The 22,943-nt window shown below is 39.9% G+C and overlaps 1 protein-coding gene and 1 non-coding gene across 2 annotated transcripts; both read left to right on the top strand.

Annotated features, from left to right (window-relative positions):
* Positions 1-2,410: 2,410 nt before the first annotated feature.
* Positions 2,411-2,482, top strand: trnag-ucc. Its single transcript has one exon. It is a non-coding gene; the product is annotated as a tRNA-Gly (tRNA).
* Positions 2,483-13,614: 11,132 nt separating this feature from the next.
* ramp1 (receptor activity modifying protein 1) lies at positions 13,615-22,222 on the top strand. The gene is made up of 3 exons (XM_043693168.1): positions 13,615-13,704; positions 14,128-14,266; positions 18,403-22,222. The coding sequence occupies exons 1-3, from the start codon at positions 13,695-13,697 to the stop codon at positions 18,656-18,658; spliced, it is 405 nt and encodes a 134-aa protein (XP_043549103.1). The 5' UTR covers positions 13,615-13,694; the 3' UTR covers positions 18,659-22,222.
* Positions 22,223-22,943: the final 721 nt, after the last annotated feature.

Raw genomic sequence — 22,943 nt, 5'->3', positions numbered from 1 at the left:
TAAAATACATTAGTGATTTGTTCAGTTGCAAAGTTGAGTCAATTAATCTCATATAGAGAGTAACTGTCGATCTCTATATAACATGCAGTAATATAAAACTATTTAATTAAATGCCAAATGGCTTCAGGATAATTTTAGACTCATATTTATACTGCCGACAAACATGGGCTGGTGTTCACTAGGACTTCAATCATAGAACAACACAACGACTGTTCATTCCTGATGAAGGGCTTTTGCCCGAAACGTCGATTCTCCTGCTCCATGGATGCTGCCTGACCTGCTGTGCTTTATAAGCACCACACTCTTGACTCTAATCTCCAGCATCTGCAATACTCACTTTCGCCCACAAAGACTGTTTCAGCCCGTTTTACCTGTACTGTCCCTTCTAAAGAGTTGCCCAGTTTAATCCTGAAGCTCAATTTTCCTCACCATAATCCTGTAAATTAGTCGCCTTGATCGTTTAAAAAAAGTTGATCCTTGCATTATATTCTTGAGTCTCGAGTTTTTAAATTGAAGTGTAACTCTATCTACAGATTCAGGGAACTTGCACTCTCCTTATACCGTTGATTGTGTTTGTTAAAAGCTGAGGTATTGGCAGTGTAATTAAATTTAGCTATAGGGTAATAATACAAACACTAGTCACCATATAATTGTCACCATTATATACTATTAGTATTGTATTCCTCATGTATAATAACAGAATTCCTACAGCACTGGAAGCCATTCAGCCCATTGGGTTCATGCTGGCACTCTGAATGGGTAGTTCACCTAGTGTCATTTCCCCACCTTCTCTCCATCACCCAGGACATTCTTTATTCAGATTATAATCCAATTTGAAACTTGCTCTATCAGTCAAGCAGCACATTCCTGTTCTTAACCATTTGCTGCATGAAATAGGTTTCTCCTCTTGGCTCCCTTGCTTCTTTTGTCAATTAACTTAAATCTGTGCCCTCTAGTTTTCGATCCTTCCACCACTAAGAAATTTTTCTTCCCTGATCTATTCTGTCCAGAGCCCTCATCATTTTTGAATACCTCTGTCAAATCTCCTCTCAGTACTCTGTTCTCCAAGGGAAACAGTCTTAAGCTCTCCAACTATCCACATAACTGAAATTCCTCATCCCTGGAACCATTCTCATGAATCTTTGGTTATATTACAATAATTTTAAACAGTGCTGATGTCACAATAAACACTAATATTACAATAATAAGCTCCAGGATTAGTCAGTAGATGTTAGATGAAATTAAATGCAGAGAAGTGTGAGGTCTACTTATTTAGAAGATAAATGACATTGATAGATAGTTACTAAATAATAAAATTTAAATTAGGAGTCTAGCAACAGACAGATTGAGGTGTTCTGCTTTACAAATCTGCAAAAAATGGGAGTGGAGTGATTAACTCAATAAGGTCCTTAGGGTTCTAGGAGAACTCGTACTGTGTGTAGTTCTGGTTGCCACACTATTGGAAGGACATGATTGTATTGGAGAAAGGGTGGTACATTGGCTCAGTGGTTAGCACTGCTGCCTCACAGCGCTCGGGACCTGAGTTCAATCCTGGCCTTAGGTGACTGTCTGAGTGGAGTTCGCACATTCTCCCCATGTCTGCATCCACATTCCAAAAGATGTGCAGGTCAGGTGAATTGGCCGTGCTAAATTGCCAATAGTCTTAGGTGCATTAATCAGGAGTAAATGTAGAGAAATGAGTCTGAGTAGGTTACTCTTTGGAAGGTCAAAGGGCCTGTTTCCACACTGTAGGGAATCTAACCTAATCTGAAAAAAGTGTAGAGGAGATTCACCAGGATATTATCTGGGAAGAAAAATGAGGAGAGACTGGATATGCTGGGTTTGTTGTCCTTAGAGCAGAGGAAGCATTGGGGGTGGGGAAGAGATCCAAGGAAAATTGTTTTCATCCAGAGGGTGGTAGAGGCAAATACTCTTGTGATATTTAAGAAATATCTTGATGAGTACTTAAAATACAAGGGGAAAATAGACTATGGACCAAGGGCAGGTAAATGGGATTAGTGTCGTTTGGTGCTTATTGGTCTGCATAAACATGATGAGCCAAAGGGCCTGTTTCTATTCTATATGATTCTCTCTCTCTATCAAATCATTAGCTTTTCCACATAGGAGCAAGAATTGAGAATAAATCTTGACAAATATTTGATTAGATCACAGGTAAAAATACATTTACCAAATGGTTTCTTTGGTGATTTGCCGATTTATAAAGTTGACTGAAAACCTGGTTATACCATAATGTTACCTCAGCTGATCAAAAATATTCCTGATGGCTGTGTCCTACCTTTCAGAAGTAATTTGTGATCATTGGATGGGTGCAAAGGATTTGCTGAAAGGATCTCAGGCCTGAGAGGTTTTAGTTGTCGAGATTAGAGAAAATGCTGTTCTTTAATTAAGGGTGATGGTGGTATAATGGTGAGCATAGCTGCCTTCCAAGCAGTTGACCCGGGTTCGATTCCTGGTCATCGCAGTGTTGTGGTTTAAAGTGGGCGGCACGTGGCACAGTGGTTAGCACTGCTGCCTCACAGCGCCAGAGACCCGGGTTCAATTCCCGCCTCAGTTAATTGTCTGTGTGGAGTTTGCACATTCTCCCCGTGTCTGTGTGGGTTTCCTCTGGGTGCTCCGGTTTTCTCCCACAATCCAAAAATGTGCAGGTCAGGTGAATTGGCCATGCTAAATTGCCCGTAGTGTTAGGCAAAGGGGTAAATGTATGGGAATGGGTCTGGGTGAGTTGCGCTTCGACGGGTCGGTGTGGACTTGTTGGGCTGAAGGGCCTGTTTCCACACTGTAAGTAATCTAATCTAATCTAATGCATTAAAGCTAAGAAGAACAGCTGTGTGCACTGTTAAAAATTCTGAAGTTTTGATCAGGTGAAGAAAGAGACTTACCATTATATATCTCCAAGTTGTTGCAAGTGAGTGTCATTGTATAGGCAATATTCTTTACTCACACTCTCATGGGGAAATGGGTATCGCTGCATTTGTTGCCCATTTTTAATTGCAAGTGGCATGCTAGGCAACTTGAGGTGATATTTAAGAGTCAACCACATTACTGTGGACCTAGAATCATGTGTAGAACAGACCAAATAAGGATGGCAGACTTTCTTTCCTAAATGACACAAGTGAATCAAATGGATTGTTTTTTACAATTAACAATACTTTCACGGCAGCATTACCAAGGTAAACTTTACATTTCAGATTCCGCATCGATTGAATTTAAATTCTACCCATTGCACTGTGTGCACCCAAAGCAGTACAAGTGTAAATTGGGAGTTTAGTGAGAGAGAGAAAGAGTGAATGTGTGCGTGTGAGAGAGTGAGAGAGAGAGAAGGGGGTACCCCTTTCTTTTCCTACCTTTTTAAGCTTCTAGTAATAAATTGATGCAAAGAAGGAATCAAGTGTGTAACTGGCAAGTTATTCTACTTATAACAAATTATTTTTAATGGTAATCAGTAGGCTGGGCAGCTATGCCAACTGGAATATACACCCTGCTGTATATGACAAACACATCAGCAGTAAATGTAAGCCGCTGTACAAGCCTGAGCTCCAGATGGCTGGAATCACTGAGCATGTGCAAAGCAGAGAATTACAATGTGTTCACAGAGGTGGTGACATGCTGTGCTTTTCCAGCACCACACTCTCAACTCTGATCTCCAGCATCTGCAGTCCTCACTTTCTCCTGGCTGGTGTATTGCCTCCTTGATACCAGGGTCAAGGATGTCACAGACGCTGCAATCCATCTCCTGGAGCAGAGTGAATAGTCAGAGGTTGTAGTTCACATTAGTGTCAACAACATAGGTAGGAAGAGGGATAAGATCTGAAAGCAGATTTTAGGGAGTTAATAAATTTAAAAAGCAGCACCTTGAGTAGTAATCTCTTGATTATTCAGAGTTATGTACCAGTGAGCAGAGGAATAGGAGGATTGCTCATCTGGCTGGACAACCAGAAAAGGAGAAAGGGCATCAAATCTCTGAAGCATTTGGACCAGTTTTGGAGCAGGTGTGACCTGTACAAGCTGGATGGGTTATGCATTAACAGGATTGGGTCTGATAGCCTCACAGGGAGATTCGCTAAATTTGCTGGAGAGGGTTTAAAGTAGTTGACGGGGGGTGGGCAGCTGAAGAGTACCTCAAACTTAAAAGGCGACAAACCTGGTAGCAGGAAGTTTAAAACTTGTAAGTGAAATTAGAAGGCAGGTGAAACAAAGGAAAACCCCAACTAAACTTTGAATGTGAAATAATGTTAAAAAGTCAACATTAAGGGGCTGCAGCATTCGGAACAAGAGAGATGATTTTAAATACACAAACACAGAGGTGGATGTGAATGATCTAACTGCCATCACAGAAACATGGCTGCAGAGTGAGCAAGACTGGGAACTGAATACTGTATTCAATGATATTTGACATTTAGAAAGGACAGTCAAAAGAGAAAGGTGGTGGTGTTGTACAAATAATAAGGGATAATACAATACACTCGCGTCATCTCTGATCGTCAAAAAGTGGAATCAGTTTGGTTGGAGCTCATAAACAGCAGCAAATGTTGGTCGCAGTTGTTTAGGTGTTACTAAACTGTAGTGCCAGTGTGGGATATGGTATTCATCAGGAGATTAGAAAAGCATGTACAGTAATCATGGGTGACCTCAATCAACAGGAGAAAGTGAGGACTGCAGATGCTGGATAGTCAGAGTTGAAAAGTGTGGTGCTGGAAAAGCACAGCAGGTCAGGTAGCATTCGAAGAGCAGGAGAATTGATGTTTCGGGCGTAGTGAAGGGCTTATGCCTGAAATGTCGACTCTCCTGCTTCTCGGATGCAGCCTGACTTGCTGTGCCTTTCCAGTACCACACTTTTCGACTCAGTCTGCATATGGTTAGGGTAAACTTAACAAACACGGTGTGGACGATGCATTTTTGGAGTGTTAAGGATAATCTTGTAGAGTAGTATGCAGAGGAACTGACGGATGAAAAGATATTTTAGATCTAGTGTCGTGTAATGCAAATAGATTAATGAATAATCTTGTTGTAAAAGAACCTTTAGAGGTGCATGATCATAATATGAGAGAATGTTTGAAAATGAAGTCATTCAAACTGAAGCCATGGTGTTAAATTTTAATAAAGGAAGTTAAGAAGGGCAAATAGGTAGCCATGTTTCTGTAATGGCAGTTAGATCATTCACATGCATCTCTGTGTTTGTATGTTTAAAATCATCTATCTTGTTCCAAATGCTGCAAGCCCTTAACGCTGTCTTTTTAATGTAATTCCACATTCAGAGTTTAGTTGAGGTTTGTCTTTGTTTCACCCACCTTCTAATTCTACTTGCCAGTTTTCAACTTGCTGCTACCAGGTTTACTGCCTTTGAGGTATCCCTCAGTTGCCCAACCCCTGTCAAGCTATTTTAATCCCTCTCCAGCAATATTAGTGAATCTCCCTGTGAGACTATCAGACCCGGTCTTGTTAATGCTATCCAGCTTGCAAAGGTCTCACCTGCTCCAAAAATGGTTCAGAAATTCAATGCCTTTCCTCCTATACTGGTTGTCCAGCCACATGAGGAATCCTCCTATTCCTCTTAGTGATCCTATTAGTGATGGACAAATCTGGCTCAGGTAATTGGGACAATAAGTATCTACAGACTTTTAAAATACCTATAAAGTTGCCAGAAATATTAATAAACCTGAGACTTGTTGGTCCAGTACAGACTGATTGAAGAGAACTTATAATGGAGAATTGAGAAGTAGCAGAGAAGCTAAATGATTACTTTGTTTCTATTTTCATTTAAGGAAGAGACAAGAAATCTCCCAAAATTAGAGATCAAAGGACTAGAGAGAATGAGGAGTTGAGGGAAATTGTTATTAGTATTGAAGGTTGTATTGAAGGAATGAATGGGACTAAAGTTTGACAAGTCCCAGAATCTGATATTCTGCATTCTGAAATGTTGAGCTTTGGACATAATGGATGCATTGGTTATCATCTTCCAGAATTTCATAGATTCAGGAAAGGTTCTTGTAGATTGAAAGGTAGAAAATGTCATCCCAATATTTAAGAAATGAGACAGAGAGAAGGCAGGGAACAACAAACCCTGTATGCTTTGCAATATTGGGAAGGAAAATACTAGAATATATAATGAAAGATATGATAAATAAAACTGAAAATAAGACTGAAAATAGTCAGCAAGGATTTGTGAATGGAAAATTGTGTTTGACAAATCTAATGGAGGCTTTTTCTGAAAAAGAGTGTTACTAACAGAATTGACAGAGGGGAGTCGGTGGCAGTAATTGGAATTTTGTTTAGATTAGATTCCCTACAGTGTGGAAACAAGCCCTTTCAGAAGGCTTTGGTAATGTTCCCTACAGGAGGTTACTTACTAAAATTAAAGCACAGGAGATGGACAATAATGTACTGGCATGAATTAAGGAAGCAGTCCACTTCCAAACTCCTGGACAACATCGCGGTTTGAACTGACAAATGGCAAGTAACCTTCATGCCACACAATGTCTATCTCCAACAAAACAGAGGATCTAACCATTGCTGCTTGACATTTAATGATATTACCATCAGTGATTCATCCACTCTCAACATCCTGGGTGTTACCATTGACCATAAACTTAACTAAACCAGCTATATAAATACTGAGATTACGTCACCTCCTGACTCCCCAAAGCCTGTTCATTGTCTAAAGGCACAAGTCGGGAATGGGATGGATACTCCCCACTTGTCTGGATGAATAAAACTCAAATAACAAAGAAGCTTGATGCCATTCAAGATGAAGCATCCCTTTGATTGGCACAGCATCTGCGAATGTTCACACTCTCCACCACCAATGCTTAGCAACAGTAGTGGATACCATGCACAGATGCACTAGAGAAATCCACCAAGAGTCCTTAGCCAGCACCTTCCAATTCATAACCATTATCACCTAGAAAGACAATGGCAGTAGATACATGGGACTACCACCACCACCTACAAGTTTCCCTTCAAATCACTCTTAATGCTGATTTAGTCACTTATCATTGTTCCTTCTGTGTGGCTGGGACAAAATCCTGGAATTCCCTCCCTACTGCCATTGTGGGTGTACCTACACTAAATGGACCATTAAGATTCTAAAAGGCAGCTCACCACCACCTTCACAAGCCCAACTCGAGATGTCCAGCCAGCAATGCCTATGACACAAACAAAAAGGATTTGCTGACAGGCAGAAAACGGAAGGAATAAATGGGTTATTCTCCCATTGGAAGGCTGTGATTAGTGGTGTACCAGAAGGATCAGTTCTCAGGCCCTAGCTGTTCATAATGCATAGCAATGATTTGGACGTGGGAACCAAATGTTCCCAGAAATATTAATAAACCATTGGTGGTGGATAGTTAAACAGGAATGTGTGATGTGAGGAGCATGTGAAGCAGCTTCAAGAGGATTTGGACAGACTTAGTGAGTGGGCAACAACATGGCATATGGAATGTCATGAAGAAAAATGTACAATTATCCACTTTGATAGGAAAAACAGATGTGTAGGATATTTTTCAAATGGTAAGATGTTATAAAGTATAAATGTAAGGGACCTGGGTGTCCTGGATAAGTCACTAAAGGCTAATATGAAAGTGTAGCAGGCAATTTGGAAGGCTAATGGAATGTTAGCATTTACTGGAGGAAGATTTGAGGACAGGAGTACTTAAGTTGAGCTTCAATTATATCGGAGCGTGGTTAGACTTTACCTGGTGCACTGTGTGCAGTTTTTCTCAGGAAAGATATTACTGCCATAGAGAGAAAACAAGGAAAGTTCACCAAATTTGTTCCCAGGATGGTGTAACTGTCTTCTGAAGAGAGACTGGGGAAAACCTGATCTATATTCTCTAGCGTTTGAAGAATGAGGAGTGATCCGAATGAAACCTACAAAATACTTCAAGCGATTGGATAGACAGGTAGATACAGGTACGATGTTTCCCCTGGTTGGACCAGAGAGCACAAAATAAGGGAAAAGCTACTTAGAAAAGAAATGTAGAGAATTTGTTTACTCAGTGTCGTGAATCTTTAGAGCTCTCTCCCCCTGAGGAAGTTCAGTTATTGAGTATGCCTCAGGTAGAAATTGACAGATTTCTATAATTGCATAAATGAATATAGCAAAACAGCATTGAAGTGAATGATTAGACATGTCTGCATTGAATGGCGCAGCAGGCTTGATGGGTGAATGGCCTAATTCTGCTCTCCTATTCACCAATTACCACAGTGGGATTCAAACCCATGTCCCCAGGTCTGAGCCTGGATTTCAAGTTATTAGTCCTGTGTCATTACCCATACAGCATTGTTTTACTTTTTAATGTGGTAAAGTTCCCAAAGCACTTTTCATGAATATTAAAATAAATTGAATCTGAACCTCACCAAAGTGGGGATTGAGACCATTTGTGGGGCGTGAATTGAAATATTGGGTCATGAGCTGTGAGGCAGGATTGGCGGTTATGGAGTGCTGACCAAGTTTTAACACCGATTTTCCTGTTCTCACAGCCCGCCCACTCTCTTGGGTCTCAGGAGGTCATGAACATTTTCAAGCCTCAAAATGGCAACACAGTGGAAAAACCCTGTCATAAGTAAATATTTGGGTAGATGACCCAAAACTTGGTCAAAAAGAAGTGTGTTAAAGTAGGAAGGGGAGATGGAAAGGTTTATGGAGGAAATCTGAACTTAGGGTCGAGACAGCTGAAGATACTATCATTGCTCATAATGTGATAAAACTTCGGGATATTCAAGAAGCCAGAATTTGAAGAATACAGAGAACTTCTCTGCTTGTAGAGTTGTATTTTGTATAACATAATTCAGAACACACTTATTCCAAAGGTGTTGCAAACTTGGATACAGAACACCCTGTTCCTTCATTCATGTCATTAATCTATATGTGGTGAACATCTGAGACCATATAAAGATCCCCAGCAAATGCCACTTTGCCAATTAGCACCCCCCCTCACTGAATATATTTCAGAAAGAAATAGGTGGATTTCAAGAGGCATGGGGAGAGTGTGGGAATATGGCATTGAGATAGAGGATCAGCCATGATCATGCTGAATAGTGGTGCAAATGGCTAAATTCTTCTCCTATTTTCTAGGTTTCATGCTGCAAGGTTAGTGCTATGTATATGTGCTCGTTCTTTTGCTAATTACTGAATCATCTGATTAGATTAGATTAGATTACTTTACAGTGTGGAAACAGGCCATTCGGCCCAACAAGTCCACACCGACCCGCCGAAGCGTAACCCACCCATACCCCTACATTTACCCCTTACCTAACACTACGGGCAATTTAGCATGGCCAATTCACCTGACCTGCACATCTTTGGACTGTGGGAGGAAACCGGAGCACCCGGAGGAAACCGGGTGTTAAGAGAAAGTCCACATGAATAGGGTTAAGAAATAGCAACAGAAATGATACAATTTCAGTGTATATTGCAGGGTTTCAGACTTTGGCGATAAAGCAGGGGAACTATCTAAGGACATTTCAGCAGAACAACAGTGCAATAATTTTAGGTGACTTTAACTCTTTCAAGTTTGTTGAAAGATTGGTAATGTGAGTAGACAAGGTGGATTGACATCCAGATTAGTCTGTTTCTAAACTTGAGGATCGAAGCATTGCTTAATTCACTCCCAAACATGAAGTGGGAAGATATAATAGCATATAATTTTAGGAGAGCAACTGTGAATTAATAGCAAGGAAACAATGTCTTTTCAAAGAACCTGAGGCCACAAAACCAGGCTATATGTGCCAAACTAGGGCGAAAAAAATCAGAATTCAGTGAATCAGAAGATTTCTGGGACAAATTTAGCAAGAGAGAAAAATTAGCCACAGCTTCATGAATTGGCAGTGAAGAACTCCAAAGTTGGAAGTAAGTGTATGAAATAAATATATTCCTAAAAAGGCCAAGAATAAATTAGGAAATTTAAATCAAACTAAAACTTTGAGAAAGGTCAGGCCAACTCAAGAAAAGGATGAATAGAGGATGTTTAGTCGGAAGGGCTGAAAAGGGAATATGGAAAACATCCACAATAGATAACATCAGAGAAAATTGTAAGGTTCCTTTGTAAGCAAATATCTGCTGCCTTTTTTCATAATACCTATTAATCCTTCTAATTTCAATGGTAGGCTGATGAGCATTACATTAGTGGGAGGGAAATTATTGGATAAGATTCTTCAGGACAGGGTTTACTTGCATTTGGAAAATAATGCACTTGTTAAGGATAGACAGCATAACTTAGTGCAGGGGAGGTCTTGTGATTAATAGAACATAGAACAGTAGTAGAGGAAGTGACGAAGATGATTGATGAGGGTAGGGCAGTGGATGTAGTCGACATGGACTTCATTAAAATATTTGACAAGGTCCCTCATAGTAGGCAGATCCAGAAGATTAAGTCACATGAGATCTACAGTGATTTGATAAGTTGAAGACAAAATTGGCTTAGTCATAGACAGATGATGTACGTGGAGAGATGTTTCACTGACTGGAGGTCTACACCAGCGGCATTCCACAAGGATTACTATTGGGACTGTTGTTGTTTGTAATATATATATGATTTGGATGAAAATGTTGGTGCTCTGATTAGTAAGTTTGCAGATGACACAAGAATTGGTAGAGTTGTGGATAGTGAAGAAGGTTGTTAAAGGATACAGCAAGGTATAAATCAGTTGGAAGGTTGGACAGAGAAATCAGAGTTTAACCTAGACAATTGTGAGGTGATGCATTTTGGGAGGTCAAATGCAAGAGGAGTGTACATAGTAAATGGCAGGACTCTTAGGAGCATTGATATACAGAGGAATCTTGGGGGTTCAAGTCCATAGCTCCCTTAAAGTGGCAATAAAAGTGGTAAATAAGAAATCTGGCATGCTTGTCTTCATCAATCAGGGAATGACTATATAGTTTGGCAAGTCATGTTGCAACTGTATAAGATTTTATTTGGGCCATAGTTTGAGTACTGTATGCAGTTGTGGTTACAACTATAGGAAAAATGTGGAGGTTTTGGAGAGAGTGCGACAGAGATGTTGCCTGGATTGGAGTGTATCTGTTATAAGGAGAAATTGGACAAAGTTAGATTGTTTTCACTATAACATTGAAGGCTTTGGAGTGACCTGATAGAAGTATATAAAATTATGAGAGGTGTGGATTGGGGGATAGTCAGAGTCTTTTTTCCCAGGGTGGAAATGTCAACTACCAGAGACATAAGCTAAAGGTGAGAGGGGAAATATTTAAAGGAGATTTATTTTATCAGAGTGTTAGGTGCCTGAAAAATGATGCATGGGAAGGTGATAGAAGCCTTTATTAGCAAAATTTAAGAGGATTTAGACAGACACATGAATAGGCAGGAAATAGAGGGATATGGACCATTTTTTTTAATGATTGGAATGCATTGCCAAAGGAATGGTTGAAGCACAAATTATTGTATCTTCCATGGGAGATGATGATGATCCAGTGGGTTGGAAAGAAAGGAGGGCATGGTATTTGTTGTATAGAGCTTATGTAACGGCCTGGTACGTACAAATTGGGCTGAATATGCTCCCTGATATAAACATCCCCAGCCCTATAATCCTCCAAATGGGCCAAGATTATACTCTGATTTTAATTGTGTCACCACTGACAGCAGTGTCTTCATTATGTTTCACTGAAATTCCTGTACTAAATCTCTCTACCTCTTTGTCCTATATGTCACTCTGTGAAACCTACCTTTTTAACAGAGCTTTTGGCCACCTGTCATTATATTTCTTTGTAACCAATTGTTAAATTTGTTAAGACTTTCTAAAGGACTTTGAGGTGTTTTATTATGATGCCATATATAAATGTGAATTGTTGATTTGTAGAAATGTTGTTTGCTATTTAATATCAGCTGCTGGCAAGTGTAAATATTTGCTTTATTATCTGGTTAACTAATGAGGTAAATATTTACCAGCATTTTGATGCCATTAATGTTTGATTGTTGTGAAAAGTTCTTTAAAAATGCACATCCTTCTTCCTTTACTTTCCATATTTTGCTTTCAACATCTTTCTATCTTATTCTTTTTATTAGTGGGATCCCTTCTCAAGTTTACTTCCTTCCAAACATCTTCACTTATCCATGATATCCTGATGCTAATCGTGATTACTTTTTTTTAAAAAAAAATTGGAATTCTGTAGTGCAATCTCTACAAATCTACAGCCATTTCTCTTCATCTCATTCTCAGCTTGCTCATTCATCTTTCTAAAATCAATCCTAATCCATTAAGCCTTTCTAATTTTCCTACTGGATTTATCATTCCTAGGTGGGTCTTAAATCTTAAGATATTATGGTTATCTTAATTTCAATACCAGAGACACTTAATCACATTTTCTTCACCTACCTGACCTATTTCATTGCTCGTAACTAGGTTAAATATCACCCCACTCTTGAAGTCTGTTGAACATAATGCATTAGGAAGGAGTCCTGTACCATTTAGGAATTCCATTCGTCTTTCTCCATGTTCTCCCTCTGGGTCTCAATTGATCAGTAAAATCTTCAGCACATTTAATTTAGTAATTCCTATTCAACTCTCTCTTTACTTTTCCATTCTCTTTTTTCATTTGGAAGCCTTCTCAGGGAATTATTCCTTTTATTGTTTTGGCTACTCTGAGCTCACACTTCAACTTTCTGTATTATAATTTGCCAAATTGATATTATTTCTCTACATCAAATAATTCCTTTTCTGAATGCATACTATTCTAATTTAAGCCTCTCCACCAATTAATGGTCCTGGTTGATCTTCAGTTCCTCGCTTTTGTCTCGTACTCATCAGGACAAAGCCAAGAATGTCAAATTCTAAATAAATGTATGTTACGATTACTTGAAATTTGGTATTCTTATATTTGTCTTGTTGACTGCAAGATGGAAAGCTTCAACAGTATGAATCACTTTGCAAGATTCAAGTTCTATGCAATCAAGGAACTGTTTCCCAGCTCCCTTATTCATAATTGAAATAATTAATTTTGACCATTTTGATAGTACATTGGAAGTCTCCATGTTCAGGTGTAGTACACCTTTATGGAATAGATTCTACCTGTGCCTAAATAGATTCCTCCCAATTGGAATCTTTCATTCTGGCCCCACTCTTTTCGTCAGGCATTGAGTTCCTAATCAACCTGCCATTCCCATGACACAGCCAAGAATATCATTTTGAGACTGCTACCTCAAGGAAAGAAAAAAATTAATTTGAATGTAAATCTGTGCAGCTCTACCCCTAAACTGATTTCCTAATCTTCTAGATTCATTTTGTGGAGTGTCAGTCCTGGACACTTGATTTAGACCATCATTTCGACCTTTAGAAGGATGCATTGACATCCAGACTTTGAATCCCCGATGGCCACTGCAGTTTCAGCTGTGTTGCTGCTTCCAACTTGGGGCCATCTCTTGTTGGTGCTACTGGGCAGGTACATCAAATAAAAAGGACAATGAGGGATGGACAATACATTTTAGACTAAATGTGGACATCTAGTGAACCACATAGAAACCGAGCTGTATTTCCATTTGTGAAGTGTTCTGACACTTCATTCTTGCCTTTTCCAACTTCTCTGTCAGTACCAATTAGTCCTTCTGTCTGTTCCATTGGTGTGACTACCTGCTCAAACTGTCATTGCAGAAGCTGCTCTCCCTCCCTGGTCAGACTGACCCTATCTCCTTCTCAACTTCTGAGATAATCAGCAGAATAATTTAATGGAATTAGGTGAGTATTCCCAAGTATGATGCTCTGAACTCCGAAGTCTTGAAGGAATGACACGTTGCTGTCCCTTCCTGTGCTGCTGTCAGACCCTTCACTTTCATTAAAAAGGACTGGCTGTTTGAGGCATTCAAAATATCGCAGTTTTCACAGTGGAGCTCTCCTACGGTACTGCACCAAAATGTCAGCCTCGATTATGTGGTCAAGTAAAACTACAGAATTGTAAGAACAGTGTTATTGATGATAACTGATGAGTATCTCCTGAATTTTCTATTTTGGTTCAGACTTTCAGGATCTGTAGTATTTTGTTTCCGTATCACACAGTCAAGTCTCTAGAGAGAGATTTCAACTGACAACTTTTCGACTCAGTAACGAGGGCGGAGAGCTTATTCAAGTTTCTTCTAAAATTGTCACAATCTCTCTTTGCAGCACATCACCTTATTCTGCTCACTGCCTGCAATGAAGCCTATTACTCCTACATTATCCAAGACATTTGCTTGGAGACCTTCAGATTTCAGATGACTGATATCGGACAGAAGCTCTGGTGTGACTGGGAAGCCACATTAAGGTACTTTGGGAAAACTCGGAGCGGATATAAAAAAAATAGAATTAAACCCTCTTTCATTTTCACTGTCCTCATTATGTGGTGTTATCAAATCTTTCCAGGCTTGCTGTTTGAGTAGTGAAGCTGAAGGATCTGCACTGTCTTTTTGTATATTGAAGTGTACAGGATAACCAGCCTTTAACTTTCATTCTCGGTCTGCACTGACTTAATCAGTGCAGCATTATACATTCCTCTGATCCCTCCAACAGGAAAAAAAGAGAAAAATTAGGCTCCTGACTACAGTTCAATTATTCATGTTAGAAAGCATGTGTAACACATCTGCGCACTTGTGCATGCGTGTGAGACAATGGGCATGCCACCAGGTCTTTTTTAAAATTATTCTTTCAAGAGATGTATGCATCACTAGCAAAACCGACTTTGATTGTCCATTCCTAATTGTCCTTGAATGGAGTGTCCCCTCAGAGGTTAGTAAAGGTCAATCACATTGCTGCAAGTCTGGAGTAGGTCACGGCAGAGTATGGATGATAGATATCCTGCCTGAAAACGAGACCGGTTCTTATGACAATCGGTCATGGTTTCATGGTCATCATTCCTGAGACTAGCTTTATTTTCACATACGCATTTTTGAAATTGATTCACAAGAGATCTGCATTGCTGACTGGGCTAGTATTTATTGCCTATTCCTAACTGCCCTTGCTGGTGGAGGTGAGCCACCTTCTTGAACTGCTACAAGTCCTTGCCATGTCGATACACTGACAGTGGTTTTCGAGAGGGAGCTCTGGAAACTGACCCAGTAACAGTGGGGGAACATTGATACATTTCCCCCGCCCAAGTCAGGAAATTCAGAGGCGGAAATTCTGTGACCAGTAATTCAACTCCTGTAACTGTAAAGTCTTTCACCATCTAGAAGTCAGGAGTGTGAAATACTTGGAAATACTCAGCACTTTCCTGGATGAAGACAGCTCCAGCAGCACTCAAGTCATTTGACTCCATCTAAGACAAAGCAGCCCATTTGAATGGCACTTGCTACAGCCATTCAACTGGGCTGCTTTTATCTTAGATTGAGTCAAGTGACTTGAGTGCTGTTGGAGCTGTCTTCATTCAGGAAAGGGCAGAGTATTTCTCGATGGTGAAAGGCTTTGCAGTTACAGGTGGTGAGTTACTGGTCACAGAAATCCTTCCTCTGACCTGCTCTTGTAGCCACAGCATTTATACAGCTGGTCCATTTCAGTTTCTGATCAATGGTACCAACAGCATGTTGACACTGGGTGTATATTCAGTGATGGGAGTATATTAGTGACAGGGTTAGGGCATTGAATGCGGAGGGAAGATTGTCATTGCTCGGCCTTTGTGTGGCAGAAACATTTGTTGTTACTTATCAACTCAATGTTGTCCAGCTTTTACTGCGCATGAACTACTTCAGTATCTGAGGAGTTATGAATGCAAAGAATAATGCACTAATCATCAGTAAACATCTCTACCTCTGACTTTATGACAGAAGGAAGGTTATTGATGAAGCAGCTGTAGCTGCTTGGGCTTAGGATACTACCTCCTGCAGAGATATCTTGGACTGAAATAATTGACTTCCTGTAACCCACAACTATTTTTCTTTGGGCTAGATCTGGCTCCAACACTGCTTTATGTCAAGGACACAGAAGTGTGTGCGCGTATGTGTGTACACGTGTTTGTGCATGCATGTGCAAGTATATACATAATACATGTATGCATGCTTATAGACGTATATGTGCATGTAACCTTAACCATTACTCTGAGCAACACCAGTAAACTCAAGATAAATAGAGACATTCCTGCTGTGTAATTTGGTGAGTGTGTAATTGACTCACTGAAGGGAATAGATCTTGGGACCTGGAATGAGACAGAACACATACTAAAGCAATTTCTTTCTATAATGCTTTGACTGTCATTGGCTACAGTTAACAAGTGACTTCAGTCTATAACAGCCATTTGTTTAAAACTATGACAATATAGAAGGGAATGATATTTGTACAGCCCCTTTCAGGTGGTTACTTCCAGACTCCCACCATCCTTTGGGTGAAAAAGCATTCTCCTCAACTCTACTCTTAAAGCCAAGCCTGCTAGTTATTGATCCCTCTACTAATGGTAAGAGTGACGTCCTGTTCACCCTACCTATGATCCAAAACACTTTTCAAAAAGTAGTAAATTGGTTGGAATGTAATCAGTGTTAAAATGTAAACATAGTAACCAGTTTTACAGCAAGATCCTACAAATGATCAGTTTTTTTTTTAAAAGAAAGAAGTAATGTTAGCTGGAAGATAAATATTAGCCAGGACACCAGTCAGAACTTTCCCTGCTCTGATCTTTTACATCCATTTGGTCATTTAGGGCCTTGATTTAGCATTCACGAGAGGTGGAATTATAAGGAGTATGTCAGGCACCTGGGTAGCAATGGTTTTCAGAGAAAGCTCTGGTGAAATAAATACAGACAACTGATGGAGTAGAAGTGAGAGCAGGCTGCTGTGGCATTGGACAAAGCAGCAAGGATGGATTTCAGCAGTGACAGATTCCTGGTTTGGAGGAAGCCAGAAGAACACAGGAAGAGGTGACACGATGCTGCACAAAATATTGAGCTATACTGCCCATAAGTTGGCTACCTTTAAATAATACTGTACTAATGATGTACAAGGCTTTGCCTCTCCAGGATGTTGGTGTTGGATATTTGTGCTCTGAATCACAAAAACCTCTGGTCATCATAAAGTATTGGCACCACCATGTCTGTGGCCTGAACAGCACCCGGGATTTATTGTCAGAAAGCCAAGCCAAGCCGTAGCTGCTCTGCTCCCCCTTTTTAAAAGGCCCCCAGTTTCTACTTTTGTTCTGCTCCCTGCATCACTGGCAGGATACCAAAATTGTACCTGGATGAATTGTGTTTTATATTTCAAATTAAGCCATACAGGCAGTGGCTGGCATCCATAACTTATCCAGACATCAAGGTCCTTATTGAAAATCCAGACCCTTTTTATATTTACTATATCCGATTCAATATTTTCCACTGTATAGGGGTCTTTCCAGCTTTCAGATGTCTGGCAGAAGTGTTCAGCGGATCCTATCATTCTTATTAAGGACTCCTCTTTCCAATATTCATCTCTCGTGGTTCAATCAAACATTTGTAGCAAGACTTTTTTTTTGGTTGAAGTGTGTCCTACAGATGAGAGGTACAAAGATTAATGAAATACATTACAATTACACAGGCCTGCAAATTCTTGAAACAGACACATTCAAGTTTTCATTCTCAGAACCACAACTGAATCAGATCAGAAAAATATTGAAGTTAAGTTTTCTCTTTTAGATTATGAGTAAGGAGGTTATGCTGGAATTGTTTAAAATGCTGGTTAGGCCACAACTGGACTACTGCATGCAGTTCTCATCAGCACATTAGTGGACGGATGTGATTACACTAGAAAGGGTGCACTGATAAGGAGATTTACCAGGATGTTGCCTGGGCTAGAAAGTCTGAGCCATGAGGGAAGCTGGAAAGGCTGTGGTTATTTTCCTTGGAGCAGTGGAAGGTGCAGAGGGGACCTGGTAAGTGTATAAGGGATCACGTAGGGCATAGGTAGGGTGAAGAGGAAGTTACTCTTACCATTAGTAGAGGGATCAATAACTAGCAGGCTTGGCTTTAAGAGTAGAGTTAAGGAGAATGTTTTTTTCACCCAAAGGATGATGGGAGTCTGGAAGTAACCACCTGAAAAGTTGAAGGAAGTGAGGACTGCAAATGCTGGAGATCAGAGTCGAGAGTGCGGTGCTACAAAAGCCCAGCCAGTCAGACAGCATCCTGGTAAATCTCCTTATTGGTGCACCTGAAAAGTTGGTTGAGTCAAAAATTCTTAGATTTAAGCAGTATTTAAACATTTAATTTTGTTGCTGTAGTCCCAAGGCTTTGGTCCAAGAGTTAATAAAAAAAAATGAATGAAAGTCAGATTTGTTTTAAGACAACATGAACATTATGTGCTGGAAACATTTCTTTTTCTTTATAAATTCTATTTTCCTTCATGACAAGTCAGTTATTTAATAGCCTTTATTTTCATCCACACCCAGTCGTTTTCAGCAGAGACCACTGTACCTAATTTTGCTAATGAATGCTCTCTCTTTCTTTGCAGTTACTATTGGGATCTCACCAACTGCACATTCCTGATTGCCAACAAGATGGACTGTTTTTGGCCGAACCAAGTGGTGGATCAATTCTTTGTCACCGTCCACAAAGAATACTTTGCAAACTGTTCAGTGTCTGGGAGAGGTCTGGGGGATCCCCCAAACAACATCATAGGACCTTTCATTATGATCCCAGTGATGGTCACGTTGCTTATGACAGCACTTGTGGTCTGGAGAAGCAAACAAAATGAGGGCATTGTCTAAAGGCTTTACAACCTCTTCTCGCTGTAGAGGACACCACAAGGTTTAACCTTGATCTAGCCAATTTTACATAGGAGAACATCAACAATAGGTTGGGCTTTCAGAAGCTCAAGGTGAATCCAAACTCACTGTTGAATGATCCTCTGGTACCTAAACAGCAAGTGGAAAACACAAGACATTCTTGGTACTACTGCTCCTAATCAGGGATATAGGTCAAGTTTAACAAATTGTTTCAAAAATTCTGTATTATCTTTCAAACCTTAGTACTTGGTCAAAGTTTAAATCACCTGGAACCAGCTATTAAACATTTGTGATGTTAGTGATGAGTTTGACAAATTTTAGACCGTGTGAGATCAATACATGCTAAGCACTGAACTCTCAAAGAGGCTATACCAGATTCACAGTGTGCTGAAGTCATGTTTTCTTTTCTAGGTAATACATTACTGCAAGTTATTGATGTATTCATGCAAACGTTGGTATCTATGGTGCAAGACATGAATCTTTGTTCCTGATGAGTGAATGAATTGACCGAGCATTGTGTTATTTTAGGCTGCAGAAACAAATATAGTCAACCCATTAATGCCCATAAAACAAGAAGAGTGAGGTGAAAAAAAAGTTGCCAGAAAAATTATAGCTGAAGAGCCAGCAAAATGTAATTTTTATTTTAATCCAGGATACCAATTTTGTGATTTTTCATTATTTTGAAAACCTAACCTGTTAAGCAGTCTCACTGCTTTCTGAACACAAAACATTGTATGAACAGTTAGTAGGTGAGGTTCTAAGTTGGCACTTGGGTTGACAAGTTTTTTGATCGGAAACACATTCAAAACATTTCAAAGGAAAATGAACAAAAGGTTAAAGAGGAAAATTTTACACGTCTATGTTGAAAAGAACAGGTGTCTAATTGAACAGTTATTGTACATCTTCTCTAGAACTGGTTCCATTTTGATCTATGCTAAACTTGGCCTTCAACGAGGGTGATGATGGGGAGAGACTATAATTGCTACGAATGTTTTTACGCAGGAATGGAACATTATTAGCACTTCCTACTGCTGTTGTTTAACCATTGTCCCTGCTAGAAAGCACAAATTTGAATGTTCACGGAGGCTAGAATTGGAATAGGCTTTGTTTGTCGTCAAATAGCCTTCAGGCTTCAGTGTGTGGATCAGCCCATAAAGAATGCAACTACTTTCCAAAAAGATTGAAGATTCTTAAGAGGGAATAGGAAGAGAAAACTTTAAAAGGAATGCTTTTGTGAAAATTGGTTCAGAGAAAAATGTTCACCAATAGGACCTATTAGGTAAATGTAAAGTTACTATAGTCCCAGAGGGCTACTGGGCTGCTGTCTTATTAGAAAGAGCCATTTGGTGATGGTTTAACCTGTAGGTCACCACATCTCAGACAAAGGGAGAGGAAGGAAAATCCCTATTGTAACACTTACGAAAGATATATTAAACCAATAGAAAGCACCAGAGCCTCAGAAATGCTCAGCAGCAAATTAAAAACATAAAACATTAGAATGTTGGATAGCCAGGCAATAACAGAGACAGAAATAATGTTTCACAAGAAGTGGGAGAGGTGAGGGATATAAAACAGGATATCAACAAAACCAGGGCAAATGATGGGGGGGATGGGGAGGTGGAAGAGAAGGCGAGGGAGACAAAGAACAAAAAGGAAGATCTGTGATCAGGTAAAAAGCAGGAGAGATTAATTAACAAATGGGGGTGATAGCACATAGAACATTACAGCGCAGTACAGGCCCTTTGGCCCTTGATGTTGCGCCAACCTGTGGAACCAATCTGAAGCCCATCTAACCTACACTGTTCCAGTTTAATCCATATGTTTTTCCAATGACCTTTTAAATACCCTTAAAGTTGGTGAGTCTACTCCTGTTGCAGGCAGTGCGTTTCATGCCCCTACTACTGAGTAAAGAAACTACCTTTGACATCTGTCCTTGATGGGGCAAGGCAAAATGGAAATGGTAAAGGGGGGAGGGAGAAACATAGCCAGATTGGTGTGGTTGTTTACTGTAGGATGAATGCAGGAGAGTACAGGCGTAGGAAAACCCTTATAAAATAGGACAGGGTTGTCTGGGAATGTGTAGAGGGTGAACACTAGAGGCCTGGGCCAAAGTTTGGTTGTTTACAAAAATGCCCAGCCCAAGCAGTAGCATGCATCTGTGCACAGTTGCTCTACTGCAGTCATCCTGTAGATGCACACACTCTAAGAAATTGGTAGCCATGACAAAGATCTGAAGTTGCAAAACTCAACATTAAGGATAGTAGTTGAGTGCTTAAGATAAGCTTCTGTTAAAATTCATTGGATTAGTATATGAAATTGAGTGTAGAGAGGTCAAAGTGGAAAGGAGAATTAAAGCAGGTCAGGTCATGCTGCAGTAATCACCTCCTCAACATTAGAGAAACCAAATGTAGAGGAGACTGCATTATGAGCAACAAAAACAGTGTATTAAGCTTGGACCATGGTATTAGTTGGGGAGTGATAATAATGACAGAGGGTGCAATACCAGATGTAATTGTCTAGCCCTAGTAGTAGTCACCAAACATGCATGGACTAGTAACTTGACAGTACTGTGAGTGGGCATCAACCTGATATATCCTTTATGTGGAAGTCCACATCATGGTATCATCACTCTCATCAACAGTCTGTTACCTCATCAAATTCTCAAAACAAGTTAAACATGGTTTGCCTTTAACAAATCTGCGATGGCTTGCCTTAATTAGAGAAGATTTTCATAAGTAACTGTTAATATTGTTTGAAATTGTTTTTCCAATGAGGTTAAACTGACTAGTCTGAAGTTGCTGGGTTTGAACAAAGGTGCAGCATTTGATATTTTCCAGTCATCTGGCATCAGCCTTGTTGTATCTAAAGAGGATTGGAAGATTATGGCCAGCACCTCTGTAATTTCCACCTTATAGCATTTGGTATCCTCAGATCCTCTGATAATTTAAAAAAAATTCAAATTTAAGTACAGCCAATCTTCAAAAGCTACCCTTTCTAGTGTCTCACCTATCTCCTTTCTCACTATAACTTTGACAGCATCTTCTTTGTCAAAGACAGATGCTGGTATTTATCTGGTACCTCAGCCATGGAATCTGCCTCCAGTTGTAGATCACCTATTTTGTCCACCTCCTGTTAATAAACTTATACTTAAATACTTATAGAAAACTTTTGAATTCTCTTTTATTTTGGTTGCTAGTCTTTTTAAAACTCTCCTCTCTGCTTCTATCACAGATGACTAACTTGGCTTGCAGTAGTGTTCGGCAATACAGATTTTATGTATCCTGGATTCATATCTGAACGTACGTTATCACATATATGTACGAGAACTGGACATCCAATGTAAAAATGCAATAACTAGGAGCAGCAACACATCATTTGGCCCTTTTGAGTTTACTCCACGATTCCATAAAATCATGGTTGGTTGCCATTCTCAACTCCATTTCCCTTACACACCTGGATCTATTGATTTCACAAGAGCTGATAACCTATTCATCTCAGTTTTGAATGCTCTAAATGACTAGAAGGGTTGGAGCAGCACAGTGGTAAGGGCCAAGTTTCAAATCTCACTGCTTCAAATTTGTGTAGAACAAAGAAAAATTATAGCACAGGAACAAGCCCTTCGGCCCTCCAAGCCTGCGCTGATCCAGATCCTCCATCTAAACCTGTTGCCCATTTTCTAAGGATCTGTATCCCTCTGCTCCCTGCCCATTCATGTATCTGACTAGACACATCTTAAATGATGCAATCTCTACTGGCAATGTGTTCCAGGCACCCACCACCCTCTGTGTAAAGAACTTTCCACACATATCTCTCTTTAACTTTTCCCCTCTCACCTTGAACTTGTGACCCCTAGTAATTGAGTCTCCCAGTCTAGGGAAAAATCTTTTGCTATCCACGCTGTCGAAACCTTTCATGATTTTGTCGACCTCAAATCAGGACCCTCTCAACTTCCACCTTTCTAATGAAAATAATCCTAATGTACTCAACCTTTCTTAAAAGTTAGCGCCCTCCATATCAGGCAACACCCTGGTAATGTGGCGACCAGAACTGTATGCAGTATTCCAAATGTGGCTGAACCAAAGTCTTATACAACTGTAACATGACCCGTCAACTCTTGTACTCAATACACTGTCTGATGAAGGTGTATGCTTTCCTGACCACTCTACTGACCTGTGTTGCCACCTTCAGGGTACAACGGACCCAAACACCCAGATCTCTCTGTACACCAATTTACCCCAGGGCTTTTCCATTTACTGTGTAGTTTGCA

The sequence above is a fragment of the Chiloscyllium plagiosum genome, chromosome 7 (assembly GCF_004010195.1).
Source record: "Chiloscyllium plagiosum isolate BGI_BamShark_2017 chromosome 7, ASM401019v2, whole genome shotgun sequence".
Taxonomy (NCBI): Eukaryota; Metazoa; Chordata; class Chondrichthyes; order Orectolobiformes; family Hemiscylliidae; genus Chiloscyllium; species Chiloscyllium plagiosum.
The sequence above is the reverse complement of the archived record's forward strand: the minus strand, read 5'-3'. Positions and strand labels throughout refer to the sequence as shown.